Genomic DNA, 26,304 nt, shown 5'->3' with positions numbered 1-26,304 from the left:
GAAAGCTCCAAGAGTACTCCAAGAAATAAATAAATCTTTCAAAAGAAAATATTATCCTGAGTAAGGTAACCCAGTCACAAAAGAACACACGTGGTAAGCACTCACTGATAAGGGGATATTAGCCCAAAAGTTCAGAATGCACAAGGTACAAGAAGAAGCTCGAGAAGAAGGAAAATCAAAATGTGTATGCTTCAGTCCTTCTTAGAAGTGGGAACTGTCCCTGGAAGCTCTGGTTGCTTGGCATTATTGTTCATATGGGGTCTCGAGCCCCTTCGAGCTCTTCCAGTCCTTTCTCTGATTACTTCAACAGGGGTCCCGTTCTCAGTTCAGTGGTTTGCTGCTGGCATTCCCCTATGTATTTGCTGTATTCTGGCTGTGTCTCTCAGGAGAGATCTACATCCGGTTCCTGTCAGCCTGCACTTCTTTGCTTCATCTATCTTATCTAATTGGTTGGCTGTATATGTATGGACCACATGTGGTGCAGGCTCTGAATGGGTGTTCCTTCTGCCTCTGTTCTAAACTTTGCCTCCCTATTTCCTCCCAAGGGTATTCTTGTTCCCCTTACAAAGGAGTGAGGCATTCACATTTTGGTCATCCTTCTTGAGTTTCATGTGTTCTGTGGATCTGGAGTACTTCGAGCATTTGGGCTAATATCCACTTATCAACAAGTGCGTACCATGTGTGTTTTTCTGTGATTGGGTTACCTCACTCAGGATATTTTCCAGTTCCATCCATTTGCCTATGAATGTCATAAAGTCATTATTTTTGATAGCTGAGTAATATTCCATTGTGTAGATGTACCACATTTTCTGTACCCATTCCTCTGTTGAAAGGCATCTGGATTCTTTCCACCTTCTGGCTATTATAAATAAAGCTGTTATATGAACAATAATGCCAACCAACCAGAGCTTCCAGGGACTAAGCCACTACCTAAAGACTATACATGGACTGACCCTGGACTCTGACCTCATAGGTAGCAATGAATATCCTAGTAAGAGCACCAGTGGAAGGGGAAGCCCTTGGTCCTGCCAAGACTGAAACCCCAGTGAATGTGATTGTTGCGGGGAGGGTGGTAATTGGGGGAGAATGGGGAGGGGAACACCCACATAGAAGGGGGGGAGGTGTTAGGGGGTTGTTGGCCTGGAAACTGGGAAGGGGAATAACAATCGAGATGTAAATAAGAAATACTCAAGTTAATAAAGATGGAAAAAAAGAAAAAAGGAAAAAAAAGAAAGGCTTAAAAAAAAGAGGTGGGAACTGTCAATGCCTGGTTCTTTTTTTTTCTGTATTTATTATCTACGGTAATATATGGCTCTTTTTTTTATTAACTTGAGTATTTCTTATATACATTTCGAGTGTTAACCCTTTCCCGGTATCCGGGCAAACATCCCCCTCCCCCCCTCCCCTTCCTTATGGGTGTTCCCCTCCCAACCCTCCCCCCATTGCCGCCCTCCCCCCACCAGTCTAGTTCACTGGGGGTTCAGTCTTAGCAGGACCCAGGGCTTCCCCTTCCACTGGTGCTCTTACTAGGATATGCATTGCTACCTATGAGGTCAGAGTCCAGGGTCAGTCCATGTATAGTCTTTGGGTAGTGGCTTAGTCCCTGGAAGCTCTGGTTGCTTGGCATTGTTGTACATATGGGGTCTCGAGCCCCTTCAAGCTCTTCCAGTTCTTTCTCTGATTCCTTCAACGGGGGTCCTATTCTCAGTTCAGTGGTTTGCTGCTGGCATTCGCCTCTGTATTTGCTGTATTCTGGCTGTGTCTCTCAATGCCTGGTTCTTTTGCCCCGGTTTCATACTGATAATCCTGTTTTTAACTCTGCCCGTGGTAATCAGGGTTTTGGGTTCACTGGGCCCAGAGCATTTTGGGTGTCCTCTTTAGAGAAGCACCCCACACTCACTCTGTGGGTTGAAGGAAAGCCCCTACGTGGGCTCCTAGATACCGGAGCTGACACCACTGTAACAGGTAAAGACTTTTGGTCAAAGGCCTGGCCTCTAGAGATATCTTACTCCACCTTACAAGGAGTAGGGACATCTACAGCTCCTCTAAAAAGTAGCAAGATTTGAGCTCATAGGCAACATTCCATGAGCAAACCTGAGCCTCGGGACCACAGGTAAGACCAACTTTTCTGCTGCAAGTGACCTACCTGCCTGGTGAACTCAAGACACAGGCCCACAGGAACAGCTGAAGACCTGTAGATAGGAAAAACTACACGCCCGAAAGCAGAACACTCTGTCCCCATAACTGGCTGAAAGAAAACAGGAAAACAGGTCTACAGAACTCCTGACACACAGGCTTATAGGACAGTCTAGCCACTGTCAGAAATAGCAGGACAAAGTAACACTAGAGATAATCTGATGGCGAGAGGCAAGCGCAGGAACACAAGCAACAGAAACCAAGACTACATGGCAGCATTGGAGCCCAATTCTCGCAACAAAGCAAACACGGAATATCAAAACACACCAGAAAAGCAAGATCTAGTTTCAAAATCATATTTGATCATGATGCTGGAGGACTTCAAGAAAGACGTGAAGAGCTCCCTTAGAGAACAAGTAGAAGCCTACAGAGAGTAATCACAAAAATCCCTGAAAGAATTCCAGGAAAACATAAACAAACAAGTAGAAGCCCATAGAGAGGAGTCACAAAAATCCCTAAAAGAATTCCAGGAAAACACAATCAAAGAGTCAAGGGAATTAAAAATGGAAATAGAAGCAATCAAGAAAGAACACATGGAAACAACCCTGGACATAGAAAACCAAAAGAAGAGACAAGGAGCTGTAGATACAAGATTCAACAAGAGAATACAAGAGATAGAAGAGAGAATCTCAGGAGCAGAAGATTCCATAGAAATCATCGACTCAACTGTAAAAGATAATGTAAAGAGGAAAAAGCTACTGGTCCAAAACATACAGGAAATCCAGGACTCAATAAGAAGATCAAACCTAAGGATAATAGGTATAGAAGAGAGTGAAGACTCCCAGCTCAAAGAACCAGTAAATATCTTCAACAAAATCATAGAAGAAAACTTCCCTAACCTACAGAAAGAGATACCCATAAGCATACAAGAGGCCTACAGAACTCCAAATAGATTGGTCCAGAAAAGAAACTCCTCCCGTCACATAATAGTCAAAAGAACAAACGTGCAAAATAAAGAAAGAATATTAAAAGCAGTAAGGGAAAAAGGTCAAGTAACATAAAAAGGCAGACCTATCAAAATCACACCAGACTTTTTGCCAGAGACTATGAAAGCCAGAAGATCCTGGACAGATGTCATACAGACCCTAAGAGAACACAAATGCCAGCCCAGGTTACTGTATCCTGCAAAACTCTCAATTAACATTGATGGAGAAACCAAGATATTCCATGACAAAACGAAATTTACACAATATCTTTCTACAAATCCAGCACTACAAAGGATAATAAATGGTAAAGCCCAACATAAGGAGGCAAGCTATACCCTAGAAGAAGCAAGAAACTAATCGTCTTGGCAACAAAACAAAGAGAATGAAAGCACACAAACATAACCTCACATCCAAATATGAATACAACGGGAAGCAATAATCACTATTCCTTGATATCTCTCAATATCAATGGCCTCAACTCCCCAATAAAAAGACATAGATTAACAAACTGGATACGCAACGAGGACCCTGCATTCTGCTGCCTACAGGATACACACCTCAGAGACAAAGACAGACACTACCTCAGGGTGAAAGGCTGGAAAACAACTTTCCAAGCAAATGGTCAGAAGAAGCAAGCTGGAGTAGCCATTCTAATATCAAATAAAATCAATTTCCAACTAAAATTCATCAAGAAAGGTAAGGAAGGACACTTCATATTCATCAAAGGAAAAATCCACCAAGATGAACTCTCAATCCTAAATATCTATGCCCCAAATACAAGGGCACCTACATACATAAAAGAAACCTTACTAAAGCTCAAAACACACACTGCACATCACACAATAATAGTAGGAGATTTCAAGACCCCACTCTCATCAATGGACAGATCATGGAAACAGAAATTAAACAGAGACTTAGACAGACTAAGAGAAGTCATGAGCCAAATGGACTTAACAGATATTTACAGAACACTCTATCCTAAAGCAAAGGGATATACCTTCTTCTCAGCTCCTCATGGTACTTTCTCCAAAATTGGCCATATAATTGGTCAAAAACCAGGCCTCAACAGGTACAGAAAGATAGAAATAATCCCATGCGTGCTATCGGACCACCACGGCCTAAAGCTGGTCTTCAATAACAATAAGGGAAGAATGCCCACATATACGTGGAAATTGAACAATGCTCTACTCAATGATAACCTAGTCAAGGAAGAAATAAAGAAAGAAATTAAAGACTTTTTAGAATTTAATGAAAATGAAGGTATAACATACCCAAACTTATGGGACACAATGAAAGCTATGCTAAGAGGAAAACTCATAGCTCTGAGTGCCTGCAGAAAGAAAGAGGAAAGAGGATAAGTCACCAGCTTGACATCACACCTAAAAGCTCTAGAAAAAACAGAACCAAATACACCCAGGAGGAGTAGAAGGCAGGAAATAATCAAACTCAGAGCTGAAATCAACCAAGTAGAAACAAAAAGAACCATAGAAAGAATCAACAGAACCAAAAGGTAGTTCTTTGAGAAAATCAACAAGATACATAAACCCTTAGCCACACTAACGAGAGGACACAGAGAGTGGGTCCAAATTAACAAAATCAGAAATGAAAAGGGAGACATAACTACAGATTCAAGGAAATCAAAAAAATCATAAAATCTTACTATAAAAGCCTATATTCAACAAAACTTGAAAATCTGCAGAAAATGGGCAATTTCCAAGACAGATACCAGGTACCAAAGGTAAATCAGGAACAGATAAACCAGTTAAACAACCCCATAACTCCTAAGGAAATAGAAGCAGTCATTAAAAGGCTCCCAACCAAAAAGAGCCCAGGTCCAGACAGGTTTACTGCAGAATTCTATCAGACCTTCATAGAAGAACTCATACCAATATTATCCAAACTATTCCACAAAATTGAAACAGATGGAGCACTACCGAATTCCTTCCTGAAACCACAATTACTCTTATACCTAAACCACACAAAGACCCAACAAAGAAAGAGAACTTCAGACCAATTTCCCTTATGAATATCGACGCAAAAATACTCAATAAAATTCTCGCAAACCGAATTCAAGAGCACATCAAAACAATCATCCACCATGATCAAGTAGGCTTCATCCCAGGCATGCAGGGATGGTTTAATATACGGAAAACCATCAACGTGATCCATTATATAAACAAACTGAAAGAACAAAACCACATGATCATTTCATTAGATGCTGAGAAAGCATTTGACAAAATTCAACACCCCTTCATGATAAAAGTCCTGGAAAGAATAGGAATTCAAGGCCCATACCTAAACATAGTAAAAGCCATATACAGCAAACCAGTTGCTAACATTCAACTAAATGGAGAGAAACTTGAAGCAATCCCACTAAAATCAGGGACTAGACAAGGCTGCCCACTCTCTCCCTACTTATTCAATATAGTTCTTGAAGTTCTAGCCAGAGCAATCAGACAACAAAAGGAGATCAAAGGGATACAGATCGGAAAAGAAGAGGTCAAAATATCACTATTTGCAGATGACATGATAGTATATTTAAGTGATCCCAAAAGTTCCACCAGAGAACTACTAAAGCTGATAAACAACTTCAGCAAAGTGGCTGGGTATAAAATTAACTCAAATAAATCAGTAGCCTTCCTCTACACAAAGGAGAAACAAGCTGAGAAAGAAATTAGGGAAATGACACCCTTCATAATAGACCCAAACAATATAAAGTATCTCGGTGTGACTTTAACCAAGCAAGTAAAAGATCTGTACAATAAGAACTTCAAGCCTCTGAAGAAAGAAATTGAAGAAGACCTCAGATGATGGAAAGATCTCCCATGCTCATGGATTGGCAGGATTAATATAGTAAAAATGTCCATTTTACCAAAAGCAATCTACAGATTCAATGCAATCCCCATCAAAATACCAATCCAATTCTTCAGAGAGTTAGACAGAACAATTTGCAAATTCATCTGGAATAACAAAAAACCCAGGATAGCTAAAACTATCCTCAACAATAAAAGGACTTCAGGGGGAATCACTATCCCTGAACTCAAGCAGTATTACAGAGCAATAGTGATAAAAACTGAATGGTATTGGTACAGAGACAGACAGATAGACCAATAGAAGAGAATTGAAGACCCAGAAATGAGCCCACACACCTATGGGCACTTGATTTTTGACAAAGGAGCCAAAACCATCCAATGGAAAAAAGATAGCATTTTCAGCAAATGGTGCTGGTTCAACTGGAGGTCAACATGTAGAAGAATGCATCTCGATCCATGCTTATCACCCTGTACCAAGCTTAAGTCCAAGTGGATCAAGGACCTCCACATCAAACCAGATACACTCAAACTAATAGAAGAAAAACTAGGGAAGCATCTGGAACACATGGGCACTGGAAAAAATTTCCTGAACAAAACACCAATGGCTTATGCTCTAAGATCAAGAATCGACAAATGGGATCTCATAAAACTGCAAAGCTTCTGTAAGGCAAAGGACAATGTGGTTAGGACAAAACGGCAACCAACAGATTGGGAAAAGATCTTTACCAATCCTACAACAGATAGAGGCCTTATATCCAAAATATACAAAGAACTCAAGAAGTTAGACCGCAGGGAGACAAATGACCCTATTAAAAAATGGGGTTCAGAGCTAAACAAAGAATTCACAGCTGAGGAATGCCGAATGGCTGAGAAACACCTAAAGAAATGTTCAACATCTTTAGTCATAAGGGAAATGCAAATCAAAACAACCCTGAGATTTCACCTCACACCAGTGAGAATGGCTAAGATCAAAAACTCAGGGGTTGGGGATTTAGCTCAGTGGTAGAGAGCTTGCCTAGCAAGCACAAGGCCCTTGGTTCGACCCCCAGCTCCGAAAAAAAAAATTATTTGGGGTTGGGAATTTAGCTCAGTGGTACAGCGCTTGCCTAGCAGAAAAAGAAAAAAAAGAAAAAGAAAAAAAGAAAAAAATTATTTTTATAGCATACATAGTTTATATTAGTAGATTTTATATTGTTATGAAAATAAATGTCTCTTCTTTATAAAAAAAAAAAACTCAGGTGACAGCAAATGCTGGTGAGGATGCGGAGAAAGAGGAAAACTCTTCCATTGTTGGTGGGGTTGCAGACTGGTACAACCATTCTGGAAATCAGTCTGGAGGTTCCTCAGAAAATTGGACATTGAACTGCCTGAGGATCCAGCTATACCTCTCTTGGGCATATACCCAAAAGATGCCCCAACATATAAAAAAGACACGTGCTCCACTATGTTCATAGCAGCCTTATTTATAATAGCCAGAACCTGGAAAGAACCAGATGCCCTACAACAGAGGAATGGATACAAAACATGTGGTACATCTACACAATGGAATATTAATCAGCTCTCAAAAACAATGACTTTATGAAATTCGTAGGCAAATGGTTGGAACTGGAAAATATCATCCTGAGTGAGGTAACCCAATCACAGAAAAACACACATGGTATGCACTCATTGATAAGTGGCTATTAGCCCAAATGCTCGAATTACCCTAGATGCACAGAACACATGAAACTCAAGCCGGATGATCAAAACGTAAATGCTTCACTCCTTCTTTAAAAGGGGAACAAGAATACCCTTGGCAGGGAATAGAGAGACAAAGATTAAAACAGACACAGAAGGAACACCCATTCAGAGCCTGCCCCACATGTGGCCCATACATATACAGCCACCAAATTAGACAAGATGGATGAAGCAAAGAAGTGCAGGCCGACAGGAGCCGGATGTAGATCTCTCCTGAGAGACACAGCCAGAATACAGCAAATACAGAGGCGAATGCCAGCAGCAAACCACTGAACTGAGAATAGGACCCCTGTTGAAGGAATCAGAGAATGGACTGGAAGAGCTTGAAGGGGCTCGAGACCCCATATGAACAACAATGCCAAGCAACCAGAGCTTCCAGGGACTAAGCCACTACCCAAAGTCTATGCATGGACTGACCCTGGACTCTGACCTCATAGGTAGCAATGAATATCCTAGTTAGATCACCAGTGGAAGGGGAAGCCCTTGGTCCTGCTAAGACTGAACCCCCAGTGAACTAGATTGTTTGGGGGAGGGCGGCAATGTGGGGAGGCTGGGGAGGGGAACACCCATAAAGAAGGGGAGGGAGAGGGATTAGGGGGATGTTTGCCTGGAAACCGGGAAAGGGAATAACACTCGAAATGTAAATAAGAAATACTCAAGTTAATAAAAAAAAAAAAGTAGCAAGATTCTTAAATGGAGAGATGAGGAAGGACATGAGGGATGGTTTCAGCCTTTTGTTTTAGAGCAAATACCTACCAATTTGTGGGGACGAGATGTGCTCAGTGATATGGGGGCTGTGCTGACAACTCAGCCTGTATGAAGCGTGATGAGGAAACAAGGCCTCATCTCAGGGAAAGGGTTGGGCAGAAATGTACGAGGCAAACCTTGTACTGTAAGTGAAGAGCTAAGAATAGTTAATGATAAAATAGGCTTGGGAAATTTATCCTAAGGGTCACTGTTAATAAGCCTCCGAATGTTAAACCTTTGCCCATCACCTGGAAGTCTAATGATCCAGTGTGGATTCCACAGTGGCCCCTCTCCAAGGAAAAATTGGAGGCAGCTCATCAATTAGCACAGGAACAATTAGAAGCTGGTCATATTGTTCCTTCCACTTCCCCTTGGACTATACCTCTTTTTGTGATTAAGAAAAAGTCTGGGAAGTGGAGATTATGACAAGATTTAAGGGAAATTAATAAAATTATGATACCTATGGGACCTACTCAGCCTGGTCTCCCTTCTCCTGTAGCTATACCTAAAAATTGGCATATGATAGTTATTAATTTAAAGGATTGTTTCTTTACTATTCCACTAGATCCTAAAGACTGTGAGAGATTTGCCTTTAGCATTCCTTCCATAAATTTTCAAGAGCCTTCTCATTGCTATCATTGGATCGTGTTACCTCAGGGGATGGCCAACAGTCCTATCATGTGTCAGGTGTAGGTAGCCTCTGCCCTAAAGCCTTTAAGTCAGAAATATCCACAGATTTATATTGTCCATTTCATGGATGACATTTTGGTAGCAGCTCCAGATGAAAAGGAATTGCTGACAGCACATGCTGGCTGACTTACAAGAAAATTTGGCTCTTCAGTGTTAGTGATTGCCCCTGAAGGTCCAAAAGAACTTCCCATATCAATATTTAGGACATGAATTATTACAAAAAGGAATTTGCCCACAAAAACTTAAAATTAGATTGGATACACTGATGACCTTAAATGACTTTCAAAAATTATTAGGGGATATAAATTAGCTCCGACCGACGTTAAAATTAACCATGTGACAGTTGAAGCCATTATTTGATATTTTAAAAGGCGATTCCTCTCCAAATTCACCTAGACAATTAACTCCAGAAGCTCATGAATGCTTAAATTTAGTACAACGGGCTTTGGAAGAAGCTTACCTTAATTATATTGATTATTCTAGACCTCTTTTATTTTTTATTTTCATACCTGCTTATTCCCCTAGGGGACTTTTTTGGCAAGATGGGCCTTTAACGTGGGTTTATTTACAAGCTTCACCTGTGAAAATAGTGATGAATTATCCTCAGGCCGTTGCTCAATTACTGCTCAAGGCTCAAAGAATTAGCTTACAGACTTTCGGTAAAGAACTAGATCTTATTATTACTCCCTATACCAAAGAACAGCTACAACATTTAGCCAAGGGACTTACAGATTGGGCTATTTTTTTTCATCTTTATTAACTTGGGTATTTCTTTTTTTTTTTTTTAGATCCAATTGGTAAGATATAATTGCCCACTTAAACATACAAAGCCCGGTACTATCCATCCCTTGAGAACACTAATAACAACCTATAAATACACAGAGCAGAATCTTAACATCACCTGTCATCTTGTCCTGCCACAGCTTCCCAGCCCCTCTCTCCCTCTTGTCTCTAACTTGGGTATTTCTTATTTACATTTCGATTGTTATCCCCTTTCCTGGTTTCTGGGCCAACATCCCCCTAACCCTCCCCCTCCCCTTCTCTATGGGTGTTCCCTCCACCCTCCTCTCCATATTACCACACTTCCCCCAACAATAATGTTCACTAGGGGTTCAGTCTTGGCAGGACCAAGGGCTTCCCCTTCCACTGGTGCTCTTACTAGGCTATTCATTGCTACCAATGAGGTTGAAGCCCAGGGCCAGTTCATGTACAGTCTTTGGGTAGTGGCTTAGTCAGATTGGGCTATTTTAATGTGTACAATTGTTAGTCGATTTGATAACCATTACCCTGATAGTAAGATTTGTCAATTTTTTAAAAAGCATCCAGTAATTTTTCCACAGATTATGGTTAGTTCTCCTTTACAAAAGACTCAGTTAGTATTTACTGATGGTTCCTCCAATGGTAGTGCTACAGTAGTGTCTGGAGGGAAGGTAGAGGTTATAAAAATTCCTAATTGTTCTGCACAGCTAGCAGAATTGAAAGCCTTACAATTAGCTTTGGTTATGTTTCCTGATGAACCTTGTAACATATACACTGGTAGTGTATATGTGTCTCAGATTGTTTCACCCCTTGAGACTGCTGCCTTCGTTGCTCCTATTTCATCCATTTGTGCCTGCTTATTACAAGTACAGTCTTTGCTGTGGCAATGGTGGGAACCTATTTTTGTGGGCCGTATAAGAGGTCATTCCATGTTACCCAGGCCCTTAGCACAAGGCAATGAATTAGCTGATTCTTATACTCGGTCTCCATGTTATTATATGCTAATGAATAGCACTGCCTATGATAAAGCTTTACAAATGCACAGAAAATTTCATCTTAATGCTAATTCTTTGAGGTTTCACAATGGAGTAACTAAAGAATAAGCAGCTCAAATAGTCAGTCAATGTCCCCAGTGTGCCCCATTTATTTCCTCTCCCAATTTGGGAGTTAACCCAAGAGGGTTACAACCTAATGATATTTGGCAAATGGATGTTACCCATATTTCTTCCTTTGGGAAGCTACGGTTTGTCCATGTGTCTATTGATACCTATTCTGGCCTGCTCTTTGCCTCTGCTCATAGTGGAGAGAAAATTTAAGATGTTAAAAGTCACTGCTTACAGGCCTTTGCTTTTGTGGGAGTCCCACAACAATTAAAAACTGATAATTGTCCAACATATACTAGTGGGCCTTTTAAGAAATTTTGTGAGGATTATGATATTGTACATAAGACTGGCATTCCTTATAATCCTCAAGGACAAGCCATAGTAGAAAGAGCTCATTTGACACTTAAGAATAATCTTGAAAAAATAATAACAGGGGAACAGAATTCCCCACCTGCTAAACTTTCCTTTATTACCTATATTTTAATTTTTTTGTTAGTAGATATGAATAATTGTTCAGCAGCAGATATACATTGGAAAGGAATAAGATGTAAAGACACACATCCCCCTAATCCCTCCCCCCCCCCCTTCTTTATGGGTGTTCCCCTCCCCACCCTCCACCCATTGCCGCCCTCCCCCCAACAATCACGTTCACTGGGGGTTCAGTCTTAGCAAGACCAAGGGCTTCCCCTTCCACTGGTGATCTAACTAGGATATTCATTGCTACCTATGAGGTCAGAGTCCAGGGTCAGTCCATGTATATACTTTGGGTAGTGGCTTGGTCCCTGGAGCTCTGGTTGGATGGCATTGTTGTACATATGGGGTCTCGAGCCCCTTCGAGCTCTTCCAGTCCTTTCTCTGATTCCTTCAACAGGGGTCCCGTTCTCAGTTCAGTGGATTGCTGGTGGCATTCGCCTCTGTATTTGCTGTATTCTGGCTGTGTCTCTCAGGAGAGATCTACATCTGGTTCCTGTCGGCCTGCACTTCTTTGCTTCATCCATCTTGTCTAATTGGGTGGCTGTATATGTATGGGCCACATGTGGGGCAGGCTCTGAGTGGGTGTTCCTTCTATCTCTGTTTTAATCTTTGCCTCTCTATTCCCTGCCAAGGGTATTCTTGTTCCCCTTTTAAAGAAGGAGTGAAGCATTCACATTTTGGTCATCCGGCTTGAGTTTCATGTGTTCTATGCATCTAGGGTAATTCAAGCATTAGGGCTAATAGCCACTTATCAATGAGTGCATACCACGTGTCCTTTTCTGTGATTGGGTTACCTCACTCAGGATGATATTTTCCAGTTCCAACCATTTGTCTATGAATTTCATAAAGGCATTGTTTTTGATAGCTGAGTAATATTCCATTGTGTAGATGTACCACATTTTATGTATCCATTCCTCTGTTGAAGAGCATCTGGGTTCTTTCCAGGTTCTGGCTATTATAAATAAGGCTGCTATGAACATAGTGGAGCACATGTCTTTTTTATATGTTGGGGCATCTTTTGGGTATATGCCCAAGAGAGGTACAGCTGGATCCTCAGGTAGTTCAATGTCCAATTTTCTGAGGAAACTCCAGACTGATTTCTAGAACGGTTTTACCAGTCTGCAATCCCACCAACAATGGAGGGGTGCTCCTCTTTCTCCACATCCTCGCCAGCATTTGTTGTCACCTGAGTTTTTGATCTTAGTGAGGTGAAATCTCAGGGTTGTTTTGATTTGCATTTCCCTTATGACTAAAGATGTTGAACATTTCTTTAGGTGTTTCTCAGTCATTCAGCATTCCTCAGCTGTGAATTCTTTGTTTAGCTCTGAACCCCATTTTTTAATAGGGTTATTTGTGTCCCTGCGGTCTAACTTCTTGAGTTCTTTGTATATTTTGGATATAAGGCGTCTATCTGTTGTAGGATTGGTAAAGATCTTTCCCCAATCTGTTGGTTGCCGTTTTGTCCTAACCACAGTGTCCTTTGCCTTACAGAAGCTTTGCAGTTTTATGAGATCCCATTTGTCGATTTTTTTTTCAGAGCTGGGGACCGAACCCAGGGCCTTGCACTGGCTAGGCAAGCGCTCTGCCGCTGAGCTAAATCCCCAACCTCATTTGTGGATTCTTGATCTTAGAGCATAAGCCATTGGTGTTTTGTTCAGGAAATTTTTTCCAGTGCCCATGTGTTCCAGATGCTTCCCTAGTTTTTCTTCTATTAGGTTGAGTGTATCTGGTTTGATGTGGAGGTCCTTGATCCACTTGGACTTAAGCTTGGTACAGGGTGATAAGCATGGATCGAGATGCATTCTTCTACATGTTGACCTCCAGTTGAACCAGCACCATTTGCTGAAAATGCTGTCTTTTTTCCATTGGATGGTTTTGGCTCCTTTGTCAAAAATTAGGTGCCCATAGGTGTGTGGGTTCATTTCTCGGTCTTCGATTCTGTTCCATTGGTCTATCTGTCTGTCTCTGTACCAATACCATTCAGTGTTTACCACTATTGCTCTATAATATTGCCTGAGTTCAGGGATAGTGATTCCCCCTGAAGTCCTTTTATTGTTGAGAATAGTTTTAGCTATCCTGGGTTTTTTGTTATTCCAGATGAATTTGCAAATTGTTCTGTCTCTTTGAAGAATTGGATTGGTATTTTGATGGGGATTGCATTGAATCTGTAGATCACTTTTGGTAGAATGGCCATTTTTACTATATTAATCCTGCCAATCCATGAGCATGGGAGATCTTTCCATCATCTGAGGTCTTCTTCAATTTCATTCTTCAGAGTCTTGCAGTTCTTATTGTACAGATCTTTTACTTCCTTGGTTAAAGTCACACCGAGGTACTTTATATTATTTGGGTCTATTATGAAGAGTGTCGTTTCCCTAATTTCTTTCTCGGCTTGTTTCTCTTTTGTGTAGAGGAAGGCTACTGATTTATTTGAGTTAATTTTATACCCAGCCACCTTGCTGAAGTTGTTTATCAGCTGTAGTAGTTCTCTGGTGGAACTTTTGGGATCACTTAAATATACTATCATATCATCTGCAAATAGTGATATTTTGACTTCTTCTTTTACCAATCTGTATCCCCTTGATTTCCTTTTGTTGTCTGATTGCTCTGGCTAGAACTTCAAGAACTATACTGAATAAGTAGGGAGAGAGTGGGCAGCCTTGTCTAGTCCCTGATTTTAGTGGGATTGCTTCAAGTTTCTCTCCATTTAGTTGAATGTTAGCAACTGGTTTGCTGTATATGGCTTTTACTATGTTTAGGTATGGGCCTTGAATTCCTATTCTTTCCAGGACTTTTATCATGAAGGGGTGTTGAATTTTGTCAAATGCTTTCTCAGCATCTAATGAAATGATCATGTGGTTTTGTTCTTTCAGTTTCTTTATATAATGGATCACGTTGATGGTTTTCTGTATATTAAACCATCCCTGCATGCCTGGGATGAAGCCTACTTGATCATGGTGGATGATTGTTTTGATGTGCTCTTGGATTCGGTTTGCCAGAATTTTATTGAGTATTTTTGCATCAATATTCATAAGGGAAATTGGTCTGAAGTTCTCTTTCTTTGTTGGGTCTTTGTGTGGTTTAGGTATAAGAGTAATTGTGGCTTCGTAGAAGGAATTCGGTAGTGCTCCATCTGTTTCAATTTTGTGGAATAGTTTGGATAATATTGGTATGAGCTCTTCTATGAAGGTCTGATAGAATTCTGCACTAAACCTGTCTGGACCTGGGCTCTTTTTGGTTGGGAGACCTTTAATGACTGCTTCTATTTCCTTAGGAGTTATGGGGTTGTTTACTGGTTTGTCTGTTCCTGATTTAACTTAGGTACCTGGTATCTGTCTAGGAAATTGACCATTTCCTGCAGATTTTCAAGTGTTGTTGAATATAGCCTTTTGTAGTAGGATCTGATGATTTTTTTGAATTTCTTCTGACTCTGTAGTTATGTCTCCCTTTTCATTTCTGATTTTGTTAATTTGTATACCCTCTCTGTGTCCTCTTGTTAGTCTGCCTAAGGGTTTATCTATATTGTTGATTTTCTCATTTTTGGTTCTCTTGATTCTTTTTTAATGTTCCTTTTTGTTTCTACTTGGTTGATTTCAGCTCTGAGTTTGATTATTTCCTGCTTTCTACTCCTCCTGGGTGTATTTGCTTCTTTTTGTTCTAGAGCTTTTAGGTGTGTTGTCAAGCTGCTGATATATGCTCTCTCCTGTTTCTTTCTGCAGGCACTCAGAGCTATGAGTTTTCTCCAGCTATGTTAATTGAGAGTTTTGCAGGATACAGTAACCTGGTAGGGCATTTGTTTTCTCTTAGGTTCTGTATGACATCTGTCCAGGATCTTCTGACTTTCTGACTTTCATAGTCTCTGTTGAGAAGTCTGCTGTGATTCTGATAAGTCTGCCTTTATATGTTTCTTGACCTTTCTCCCTTACTGCTTTTAATATTCTTTCTTTATTTTGTGCATTTGGTGTTTTGAGTTTATGTGACGGGAGGAGTTTCTTTTCGGGTCCAATCTATTTGGAGTTCTGTAGGCTTCTTGTATGTTTATGGGCATCTCTTTCTTTAGGTTAGGGAAGTTTTCTTCTGTGATTTTGTTGAAGATATTTACTGATCCTTTGAGCTGGAAGTCTTTGCTCTCTTCTGTACCAATTATCCTTAGGTTTGATCTTCTTATTGAGTCCTGGATTTCCTGTATGTTTTGGACCAATAGCTTTTTCCGTTGTACATTATCTTTGACAGTTGTGTTGATGATTTCTATGGAATCTTCTACTCCTGAGTTTCTCTCTTCTATCTCTTGTATTCTGTTGGTGATGCCTATGTCTACAGCTCTTTGTCTCTTCCTTTGGTTTTCTATATCCAGGGTTGTTTCCCCGTGTTCTTCCTTGATTGCTTCTATTTCCATTTTTAATATCTTCAATTGTTTGTGTTTTCATGGAATTTTCTCATGGATTTTTGTTATTCCTCTCTATAGGCTTCTACTTGTTTATTTATGTTTTCCTGTGTTTCTCTAAGGGAGTTCTTCATGTGTTTCTTGAAGTCTTCCAGCATCGTGATCAAATATGATTTTGAATCTAGATCTTGTTTTTCTGGTGTGTTTGGCTATTCTGTGTTTGCTTTGGTGGGAGAATTGGGCTTCAATGATGCCATGTAGTCTTGGTTTCTGTTGCTTGGGTTCCTGCACTTGCCTCTCGCCATCAGATTATCTCTGGTGTTACTTTGTTCTGCTATTTCTGACAGTGGCTAGACTGTCCTATAAGCCTGTGTGTCAGGAGTGCTGTAGACCTGTTTTCTTGTTTTCTTTCAGCCAGTTATGGGAACAGAGTGTTCTGCTTTCGGGCGTGCAGTTTTCCTATGTACAGGTCTTCAGCTGTTCCTGTGGGCCTGTGTCCTGAGTCCACAAGCAGGTCGCTTGGACCAGAAAAGTTGGTATTACCTGTGGTCCCGAGGTTCAAGTTTCCTTGTGGGGTGTTGCTTATGAACTCTCCACAAGGGCAGCAACCAGGAGGACCTGCACCACCCTTTCCAGGAGCCCCCGTGCACCAGGGTCCCAGATGGCGTTTGGTGTTTTCCTCTGGGGTAAGATATGTGGGCAGAGTGTAGTCTCTTCTGGCTTCCCAGGCGTGTCTGCCTCTCTGAATGCTTAGCTCTCCCTCCCACCCAGTGAAGAATTCTATCAGACCTTCATATAAGACCTCATACCAATACTGTCCAAACTACTCCACAAAATAGAAACAGATGGAGTACTACCAAATTCCTTCAATGAAGCCACAATTACTCTTGTACCAAAACCACACAAAGACTAAACAAAGAAAAAGAACTTCAGACCAATTTCCCTTATGAATATTGACGCAAAAATACTCAATGAAATTCTTGCAAACCCAATCAGAGAACACATCAAAATGATCATCCCATGATCAAGTAGGCTTCATCCCAGGCATGCACAGATGGTTTAATATACAGAAAACTATCAACATAATCCATTATATAAACAAACTGAAAGAACAAACCACATGATCATTTCATTAGATGCTGAGAAAGCACTTGACAAAATTCAACACCCCTTCATGTAAAAGTCCTGGAAAGAACAGGAGTTGAAAGCCCATACCTAAACATAGTAAAAGCTGTATACAGCAAACCAGTAGCTAACATTAAGCTAAATGGAGAGAAACTTGAAGCAATCCCACTAAAATCAGGGACTAGACAAAGCTGCCCACTCTCTCCCTACTTATTCAGTATAGTTCTTGAAGTCCTAGCCAGAGCAATCAGACAGCAAAATGAGGTCAAAGGGATACAAATTGGGAAGGAAGAAGTCAAAATATCACTATTTGCAGATGATATGATAGTGTACTTAAGTGACCCCAAAACTTCCACCAGAGAACTACTAAAGCTGATAAACAACTTCAGCGAAGTGTCAGGGTTTAAAACTAACACAAACAAATCAGTAGCCTTCCTCTACTCAAAGGATAAGCAGGCTGAGAAGGAAATTAAGGAAATGACAACCTTCACATAGTCCCAAATAATATAAAATATCTTGGTATGACTTTAACCAAGCAAGTGAAAGATCTGTAGGACAAGAACTTCAAGGCTCTGAAGAAAGAAATTGAGGATGATCTCAGAAGATGGAAAGATCTTCCATGCTCATGGATTGGCAGGATTAATATAGTAAAGATGGCCATTTTGCCAAAAGCAATCTACAGATTCAATGCAATCCCCATCAAAATTCCTGCTCAATTCTTTGTAGAGCTAGAAAGAGCAATTTGCAAATTCATTTGGAATAACCAAAAACCCAGAATACCAAAAACTATACTCAACAATAATAAAATTTCCAGGGGAATCACCATCCCTGACTTCTAGCAGTATTACAGACCAATAGTGATAAAAAACTGTATGGTATTGGTACAGAGACAGGCAGATAGATCAGTCTAACAGAATTCAAGACCCAGAAATGAACCCACACACTTATAGTTACTTGATCTTTGACAAAGGAGCTAAAACCATCCAATGGAAGAAAGATAGCATTTTCAACAAATGGTGCTGGTTCAACTGGAGGTCAGCATGTAGAAGAATGCAAATCGATCCATTTTTATCACCATGTAGAAAGCTTAAGTCCAAGTGGATCAAGGACGTCCACATCAAACCAGATACATTTAAACTAATAGAAGAAAAACTGGGGAAGAGTCTCAAACAAATGGAGACCCTTCATGGATACTGGAGAAAATTTCCTGAACAAAACACCAATGGCTCATACTCTAAGATCAAGAATCGACAAATGGGACCTCATAAAACTGCAAAACTTTTGTAAAGCAAAAGACACTGTTATTAGGACAAAACGGCAACAACAGGTTTGAAAAGGATCTTTACCAGTCCTACATCTGAGAGAGGGCTATTATCCAAAATATACAAAGAACTCAAGCAGTTTGACTCCTGAGAGCCAAATTACCCTATTAAAAAATGGTATATAGAGCTAAACAAAACATTCTCAGCTGAGCATTATCAAATGGCCAATAAACACCTAAAGAAATGTTCAACATCTTTAGTCATCAAGGAAATGCAAATCAAAACAACCCTGATATTCCACCTCACACCAGTCAGAATGGCTGAGATCAAAAACTCATGTGACAGCACATGCTGGAGAGGATGTGGAGAAAGAGGAACACTCCTCCATTGTTGGTGGGATTGTACACTGGTACAACCATTCTGAAAATCAGCCTGGAGGTTGCTCAGAAAATTGGACTAAGACTGAACCCCCAGTGAACGTGATTGTTGGGGGCAGGGCGGTAATGGGGGGAGGATGGGGAGGGGAACACCCATAAAGAAGGGGAGGGAAAGGGGTTAGGGGGATGTTGGCCCGGAAACCGGGAAAGGGAATAACATTCGAAATATAAATAAGAAATAATCAAGTTAATAAAAATAAATAAATAAATAAATAGACAATCTGTAAAAAAAAGAAATATGTCTAATAACAATTCTTTTAAAAAAAAGAAGAAGAAGAAGGGGTTGGGGATTTAGCTCAGTGGTAGAGCGCTTGCCTAGCAAGCGCAGGGCCCTGGGTTCGGTCCCCAGCTCCGAAAAAAAAAAAAAGAAAAAAGAAGAAAAAGATAATCTTACTACAATCCACAAACCCAGAAAAAAGAATTATCAAAGGGGAACACATGAATCTCCTTGGGAATGGGAAAATAATAGATTTTGTGGCTAGACTAGGAGGAAGGTGGAGAGTGCAACAGAAAAATCAAGTTGGGGGAGACAGGAATGATTACTGGGAGAGATGACTGCAATTGTAGGCTTTGGGAGAGCAACATGGAAACTTCCTGGAGTCTAAAAGGGTGACTCTAGCGATGACTCCCAGAATTGGGTGATGCAGAGCCTGAACTGACCACTCTCTAAGGCTCACAGCCATAGGATTGAGACTCCAAGCCAGCCACAAAACCTTTGACCTACAACTTGTCCTGCCTACAAGATGTACTGAAGTGGCACAGAACTTGTAAAGTAGCCAATCACTGCTCCAAATTGAGATCTAAGCCACAAGAGGGAACCCTTGTACAAAACTACCTGGATGGACAAGAACTAAAGACTGAATAGTCCAGACATCTAGGAATCAAGCAAACACAACTGGCAAAAAAAGTCAATGAAATGATTCCTAATGATGTTCTGCTATAATCATAGATCCTTGCCTAGCCCAACTGTCATCAGAAAGCCTTCATCCAGCAACTGCTGAAAATGGATGCAAAGAACCACAGTCAAACATTAGACAGAGCTTAGGGAATGTAGAAGGGGAGGAAAGATTGTAGAATCCAGAGGGGTCAAAGAAACCAAAATAACATGGCCCATAAAATAAACTAAGCACGGTTCATAGGGGCTCACAGAGACTGAATTCACAATCACAGATTGTACACAGACCTGCACTAGATCCTCTACAGATGTGTTATGTTTGTCCATATTGGTGTTCTTGTGGAACTCCTAACACTAGAGTGGGGGGTGTCTCTGACACTTGGCCTGCTCTTGGTACCATTTTCCTCCTCCAGGATTACTTTGTTCAGCCTAGATATGAGGTATGGTAACTACTCTTACTGCAACTTGTTATGCTAGGTTCTATGGACATTCCTGGGAGGCCTCCTCTTTTTGGAGGAAAATAGAGGAGGTGTGGATATGGGGGGAAGGGGAGCTGGGAGGCAGTGACTGGGAGGGGATAGAGGGGAAATGGTGATTGGGATGTAATTTATTAGAGAATAAGTGAAAAGAGGGACACAGAGACATAGAGAAAAAAGATTTAGGTGAAACTATTACCCTGGACAACAGCAACCAAACACTTAAGAATGTTAATTCTTACCTTCTGTGAGTGAAACATTTTTTGTGCAGTTCAAATCATCGAGAGTTTTATCAGTTAAAGCTTTTTTTTCTTCAAGAAGTTGAGAGTACTTTTGAAAATAAACTGGAAGAAAACAGAACCAAAACCACTCATTTTCATGATAGAAATATGCCTTTCAATTTTTTTATTTACTGGTACAAACATGTACAACATCCAGATTACCTAAGTAGACAGGGCATGACTACAGTTCCCATCACCCTATAATCAATGGAATCCTCAGCCTCCTAATTTGAAACCACAGACACTTTCAGGACTCACAGAAACATGAGTGACTTAAAAGGCAGGATGGGTCCTTTATAATGGTTCTAATGAAAGTGAACCATACCCTTCAATGCTCAATGAACACGAAAATACTAATTCTTCTAGGAGATGAAGCAGAGATAGATACTCATATTTAAGGATGTAAACCCTCCTCTTTTTTCTACATCTTTATTAAATTGGGTAATTCTTATTTACATTAAACTTGTTATTTCCTTTCCTGGTTTCCAGGCCAACATCACCCTAATCCCTCCCCCTCCCCTTCTATATGGGAGCTCCCCTCCACATCCTCCCTCCATTACTGCCCTCCCCACAAAAATCCTGATCACTAGGGGTTCAGTCTTGGCAGGACCAAGGGCTTGCCATTCCACTGGTGCCCTTACTAGGTTATTCATTGCTACCTATGCAGTTGGAGCCAAGGGTCAGTCCATGTGTAGTCTTTGGGTAGTGGCTTAGTCCCTGAAAGCTCTGGTTGCTTGGCATTGTTGTTCATATAGGGTCTCAAGCTCCTTCAAGCTCTTCCAGTTCTTTCTCTGATTCCTTCAATGGGGGTCCTATTCTCAGTTCAGTGGTTTGCTGCTGGCATTCGCCTCTGTATTTGCTGTATTCTGGCTGTGTCTCTCAGGAGAGATCTACATCTGGCTCCTGTCGGTCTGCACTTTTTTGCTTCATCCATCTTATAAAGTTTGGTGGCTCTATATGTATGGACCACATGTGCGGCAGGCTCAGAATGGGCGTTCCTTCAGTATCTGTTTTAAACTTTGCTTCCCTATTCCCTCCCAAGGGCACTCTTGTTCCCCTTTTAAAGAAGGAGTGAAGCATTCATATTTTGATCATCCTGAATTTCATGTGTTCTATGCATCTAGGGTAATTCGAGCATTTGGGCTAATAGCCACTTATCAATGAGTGCATACCATGTGTGTTTTTCTGTGACTGGGTTACCTCACTCAAGATGATATTTTCCAGTTACATCCATTTGCCTGTGAATTTCATAAAGTCATTGTTTTTGATAGCTGAGTAGTATTCCATTGTGTAGATGTACCACATTTTCTGTATCCATTCCTCTGTTGAAGGGCATCTGGATTCTTTCCAGCTTCTGGCTATTATAAATAAGGCTGCTATGAACAGAGTGGAGCATGTGTCTTTGTTGTATGTTGGGTTATCTTTTGGGTATATGCCCAAGAGAGGTATAGCTGGGTCCTCAGGTAGTTCAGTGTCCAGTTTTCTGAGGAACCTCCAGACTGATTTCCAGAATGGTTGTACCAGTCTGCAATCCCACCAACAATGGAGGAGTGTTCCTCCTCCAGGAACTAACCTTCTTGTTGGAAGGAATATAGATTTGCTAATTCTGAGTAGTTATAGGTTATTTTAGAAGGGGAAGAAAGAAAAAACCAACAAGTATCGCCTTCCTCCCTAAACTTGCATCTTTTCAACTGAGTTGCTCCTTCATGTACCACACTCTCGTTCACTCAGAATCAAACTGACGACTGTCCTCTCCCACTACATCTGAATGTCTTCGCTTTCCTGCCTGTGTCTAAGTCCTCCTTATCCCAGCACTTTTGCTTCCTCCATTCCTCCAACATCAGTTCTGATATGGATCATCAGTAACATCCCAGGGCACTCACTGGCCTTCTTGGTATTGGACTTGAGCCCAGTTCTCTTTCCCTTCAAGCCCTTGAACCATAGCTCTGTCTGCTTTTGCCTCACCTTTTGGCCTTCACTTCTTGTCTTTTATAATCTCTTCTTTCTCTATTGACTCCTTCAAAATTTAATAGTTCCTACAATCCTGTCATTATGCTTTGTCCTCATACAAATTCTTCCTGAATGAGGTCATGTATTGCTATGGTCTTGTCTGCTTCCTATTTGTATGAGAATTTATTTGCCCACTAAATACAAACATATTAGGTTCAACTCAATATGCCTAACACTAAAGTCAACATCTACCAACTTAAACCTACAACTTATCATATATTCTCTACCTCTTTGATCAACTTCATGGTTGCTGAGTTTTTGTCATAAGAATATTAAAATCACATGTTACTTCTTGGACCCTTTAATCCCTAGATCTCAATACTCATCAATCATCTGTTTGCTTTATCCTATACTTTATACATTATCAAAGCTGCCTCGTCTCATGTTTTCCAGACACTTATCTCATTATCGGTTTACAAATTATCCCTATTGTTTATTTCTTTGTCCTAATAATATTGTTTTCAGATTCCCATAAAAAGGCTATCTATAACCTAAATATGACTACAGAAAATCTTTATTTAAAATGGTACAATGTTTCTGCATGGCGTTGGTAGTTTGCAAAAAATTACCACAATTCTTAACTTCTGTATTCACAAACCATTGCAATGTGATTTTGCAATTGTCCCAGTTCAATTTTAAAAAAATGAAGTCTGTGTGAGCTGGCCAAGCAAATGTGCAAAATCACCACTAATTGTCTCTCCAGTTAAATTTTTTGGGAGCCTAGCTCATGGTCACCCTCAATTTGTGAATCTCCAAGTTACCACGTAAACAAGCCCAGGCCATCCTAAGGACTCATAAAAGATGACCCACACTGATAGTCATTCCAGCTGACTTCCTCTTCCCCAGAGGCTAGGTTGCCTGGACTGGTAACTGACCGCATACACATGCCTAAGTTCAGCTAGGGTCAGAGGAACCAGTCAGTGACTCCAGTCAGCCAAAATTGTCAAACCACGGAAGCATAAGATAAATAAGACAAATAATGAATAAGTATATTAGCTCACTGTTTATACTGATATATTAAGTGAAAAACAATACTTTATTAAAGAACACTCTTTAGGAGAAATTTAGGTGCTCTGCATCCTGCTTGTGTCTAGCTGGGGAACTTCTTCACTTAGCACTGTGTGCTTGAGCCACTCACCCCTCTGTGACAAGTTGGTACCCACAGTTCTAGTTGTCACCTCTTCTAGGACAACTATCCCAGCACAACACTTCCCAGACAAAGTTGCAGACACTATTTCATCATATATATATTACACAGCCCAGGCTAGTTCCACACTTGCTTTGCTACTATCTAGCACCCTGAATAGCTGAGATAACAGGCGTTTGCCATTGTACCCGGCTGGCACTGATTCATTTCCTTTCCTCTAAATTTTTTGAGAACAGAGTCTGTCTTCTTCCTGGACTTGGTCTGACACATCGTCTGACATACATTAATGTATGTTACTGCTATATTATTACTATTACTTTATTCTGAGTGATCAAGCAAATGAGTAAAACAACCTAAATATACTATCTTTTGTGCATTTTTAAGTTTTTCATAAATGCTCAAATCTTTGATGATCAGAAATCCACCCATTTGCTGAGGTTCCTTTTAGATTTCTTACAATACTGGATAAGACATAAGTGGCTAAGAATTAGCTTAAGAACTCTTCCTTGATAATTTCTTCCTAGCTCTTTCTTGTCCACAAGCTTATACTAGATGAAGGAGCCCTATACACATACAGCTTGATCTCTTGATGCCAATGATAGAATGTAGATTTGACCTCCCAGTCTAATAAAGACAATAGACCACAGAGTTCACTCCATAACCCCACACAGACACTCATAAATGTGATTCAGTTTTTCTACTGAGAATGGATTCCATTTTTCCCAAGACAACAGCTAAATTCAAGGACAAAGGAAAGTCATAATGGAGTCCTTTGAATTCTTTTTCCCCAAAGAATATTTCTTCTTCAAAGAATATTTCCATTAAATGCCAACTGCTACCATGGAACCTTTCTTTATCAAAAGCAGACGTGGACCATTGATTTGTTTGGGATACTTACTGATAAAAGAACCTAAGAATGCGATTGTCAACAGCAGGAGAAATACCATCAAGGATGTAAAAAGCAGTGAGCGGGAACCTGGCTTACTTGGATGATGGGTAGGTTTCTCTCTGGGAACTAGAAGGAGAACCACATTCATTTCATGAGAAATAAGTTATATCCTTGTTTCTTCTTTTCTGCCCTCCTCTTCTCCCTTTTTCTCTAGGAACATAATTTACTAATAGTATGAACATTTCAAGTAACAGAAAAATAAACGTGCAAGCTTACACAGTTGAAATAGCTGGTGTTGATATTTTGAGATCTTAAAAATACTTTGAATATATATTCAGTGAGTTGAATTTTGGTGTGCGTGTGTGTGTGTGTGTGCGTGCGTGCGTGCGTGCGTGCGTGCGTGCGTGTGTGTGTGTGTGTGTGTGTGTGTGTGTGTGTGTGTGAAGGGAAAAGTAATGAGCTAGGCTCTCACTATGCAGTGCTCGATGGTCTGCAACTCATTATGAAGACGACAAACCTGGACTCAAATCCTCAGTGATCCCCTGCCTCTGCCTCCCTAGGGCTAGCATTAGACCACATATGACCCTTGCAGCAAGTCTTAAAGTATGTGAATATAAAGTGTTTTCCCGCATGATGACACAACATAAATACTGCCACCTGGCCTATGCTTTTCTTTGCATCAATATTGTAAATACCATCTCGGTTTACTGCATTTGCTTAGTGTTCTTTACTATGGATTCAGCAATGTATACTTAAATAAGTTCAAGACTGCCAAAACATTAAAGACATACATACAATAACAGGTAAATATTTCTAACGATAGTCCACCACTTTAGCATAAAGTCAGTCTGCTAGCTACCGTCACATGACTAGAGACTTCCTGGACTAAGGTCCAATTTAGAGGCACAGTGACTGCCTGAGAGGCTCTGCTCTGATCCATAGTGTAAATGAGAAATAGTTCCCTCCAGATAAAATCTCAACACAGGAAGTTTTCATGAAGCTACAAAATACTATCAAGCAGAGAAGGAAGAGATCAGTATTAAATAATATGTTTCATTTTCAGAAAAAAGAATGTGTTGATGCTCATTTACATGGAGCAGGAAATACAGCAAGATTCAAGGCTCAGTTTCTGCAAATGGCAAGAGCAAAAGCAGGCTGAGAAAGCTTTCCCTCCTACTATACAACTCTACAGCTCTTCAAGTCAATCTACAAACAGTTTAAGCAGCAGAGACAACAGTAAAATACCACATTGAGCATTCAAAGAATCAGTCGCAAATACCACCAAACTCTGTAATGACCATTCCTTTATCCTCCCATCTACTTTAAGTACAGAAAGGAGCTTTTGTTTTGTTTTGTTTTACCTGCAGGACATTCTGAGTAGGTGCCCAAGGAATTGGATTCATTCTTGATCCTCACTTCTGCATAAGTGATTTCTGAATCCATATCAAGAAAAGACCTGCCTCCCTCAGAAGGCGCACCTCATTCCCTCTCTAAGGCTCTGTAGTACGTGAGAACCAATCGTGGCTACAAGTTGTCATATCACACAATTGTATGAAAGAAGTGGCATGTCTCGCTGAGATAAGCCACATGAGAGCAAGAAACCACAGCACGGAAGTGCTCAGGTCTCACAGGAGAGATGCAACCTCTTAATACAAAAAAAAAATAAGAATTGTAGCCCTCAAACACACTCAGTGAGGTATGCACACACTACAAAGTGGAAACTCAAAGGGGGAAGAAAAGAAATAGGAAGGAGGGGAAGAGGAACCATGCTATTAGGAAACTCTGCCCTGAGACACAGCAAACAAACATCCATGCAGTTCCATATGCAAACCTGGTTTTGGGAAAACCAGACCACATGAGCAAACATTTAAGTCATGACTTTGATTTTTGGCTGAACAAACAAATTTTGATACCACATTCCAGAGGACCATTGGCTCGCCATTGTGTGGGCTC

At 40.5% G+C, this 26,304-nt stretch overlaps 1 protein-coding gene across 2 annotated transcripts in view; it reads right to left on the bottom strand.

Moving 5' to 3' along the window:
- The window catches only part of Clec4a2 (C-type lectin domain family 4, member A2), a 59,254-nt gene extending 33,169 nt beyond the window's left edge, over nt 1–26,085 (bottom strand). The window contains exons 1-3 of one of the 2 annotated variants that reach the window (XM_017592587.3): nt 25,713–26,085; nt 24,361–24,477; nt 20,267–20,368 (exon numbers count right to left, since the gene is read on the bottom strand). In XM_017592587.3, coding sequence (XP_017448076.1) covers nt 20,267–20,368; nt 24,361–24,477; nt 25,713–25,794 — 301 coding nt within the window. In that variant the 5' untranslated portion in view covers nt 25,795–26,085. 2 annotated transcript variants of the gene reach the window in all.
- Between the last annotated feature and the right edge of the window lie 219 nt (nt 26,086–26,304).

The sequence above is a fragment of the Rattus norvegicus genome, chromosome 4 (genome assembly GCF_036323735.1).
Source record: "Rattus norvegicus strain BN/NHsdMcwi chromosome 4, GRCr8, whole genome shotgun sequence".
NCBI lineage: Eukaryota > Metazoa > Chordata > Mammalia > Rodentia > Muridae > Rattus > Rattus norvegicus.
The sequence above is the reverse complement of the archived record's forward strand: the minus strand, read 5'-3'. Positions and strand labels throughout refer to the sequence as shown.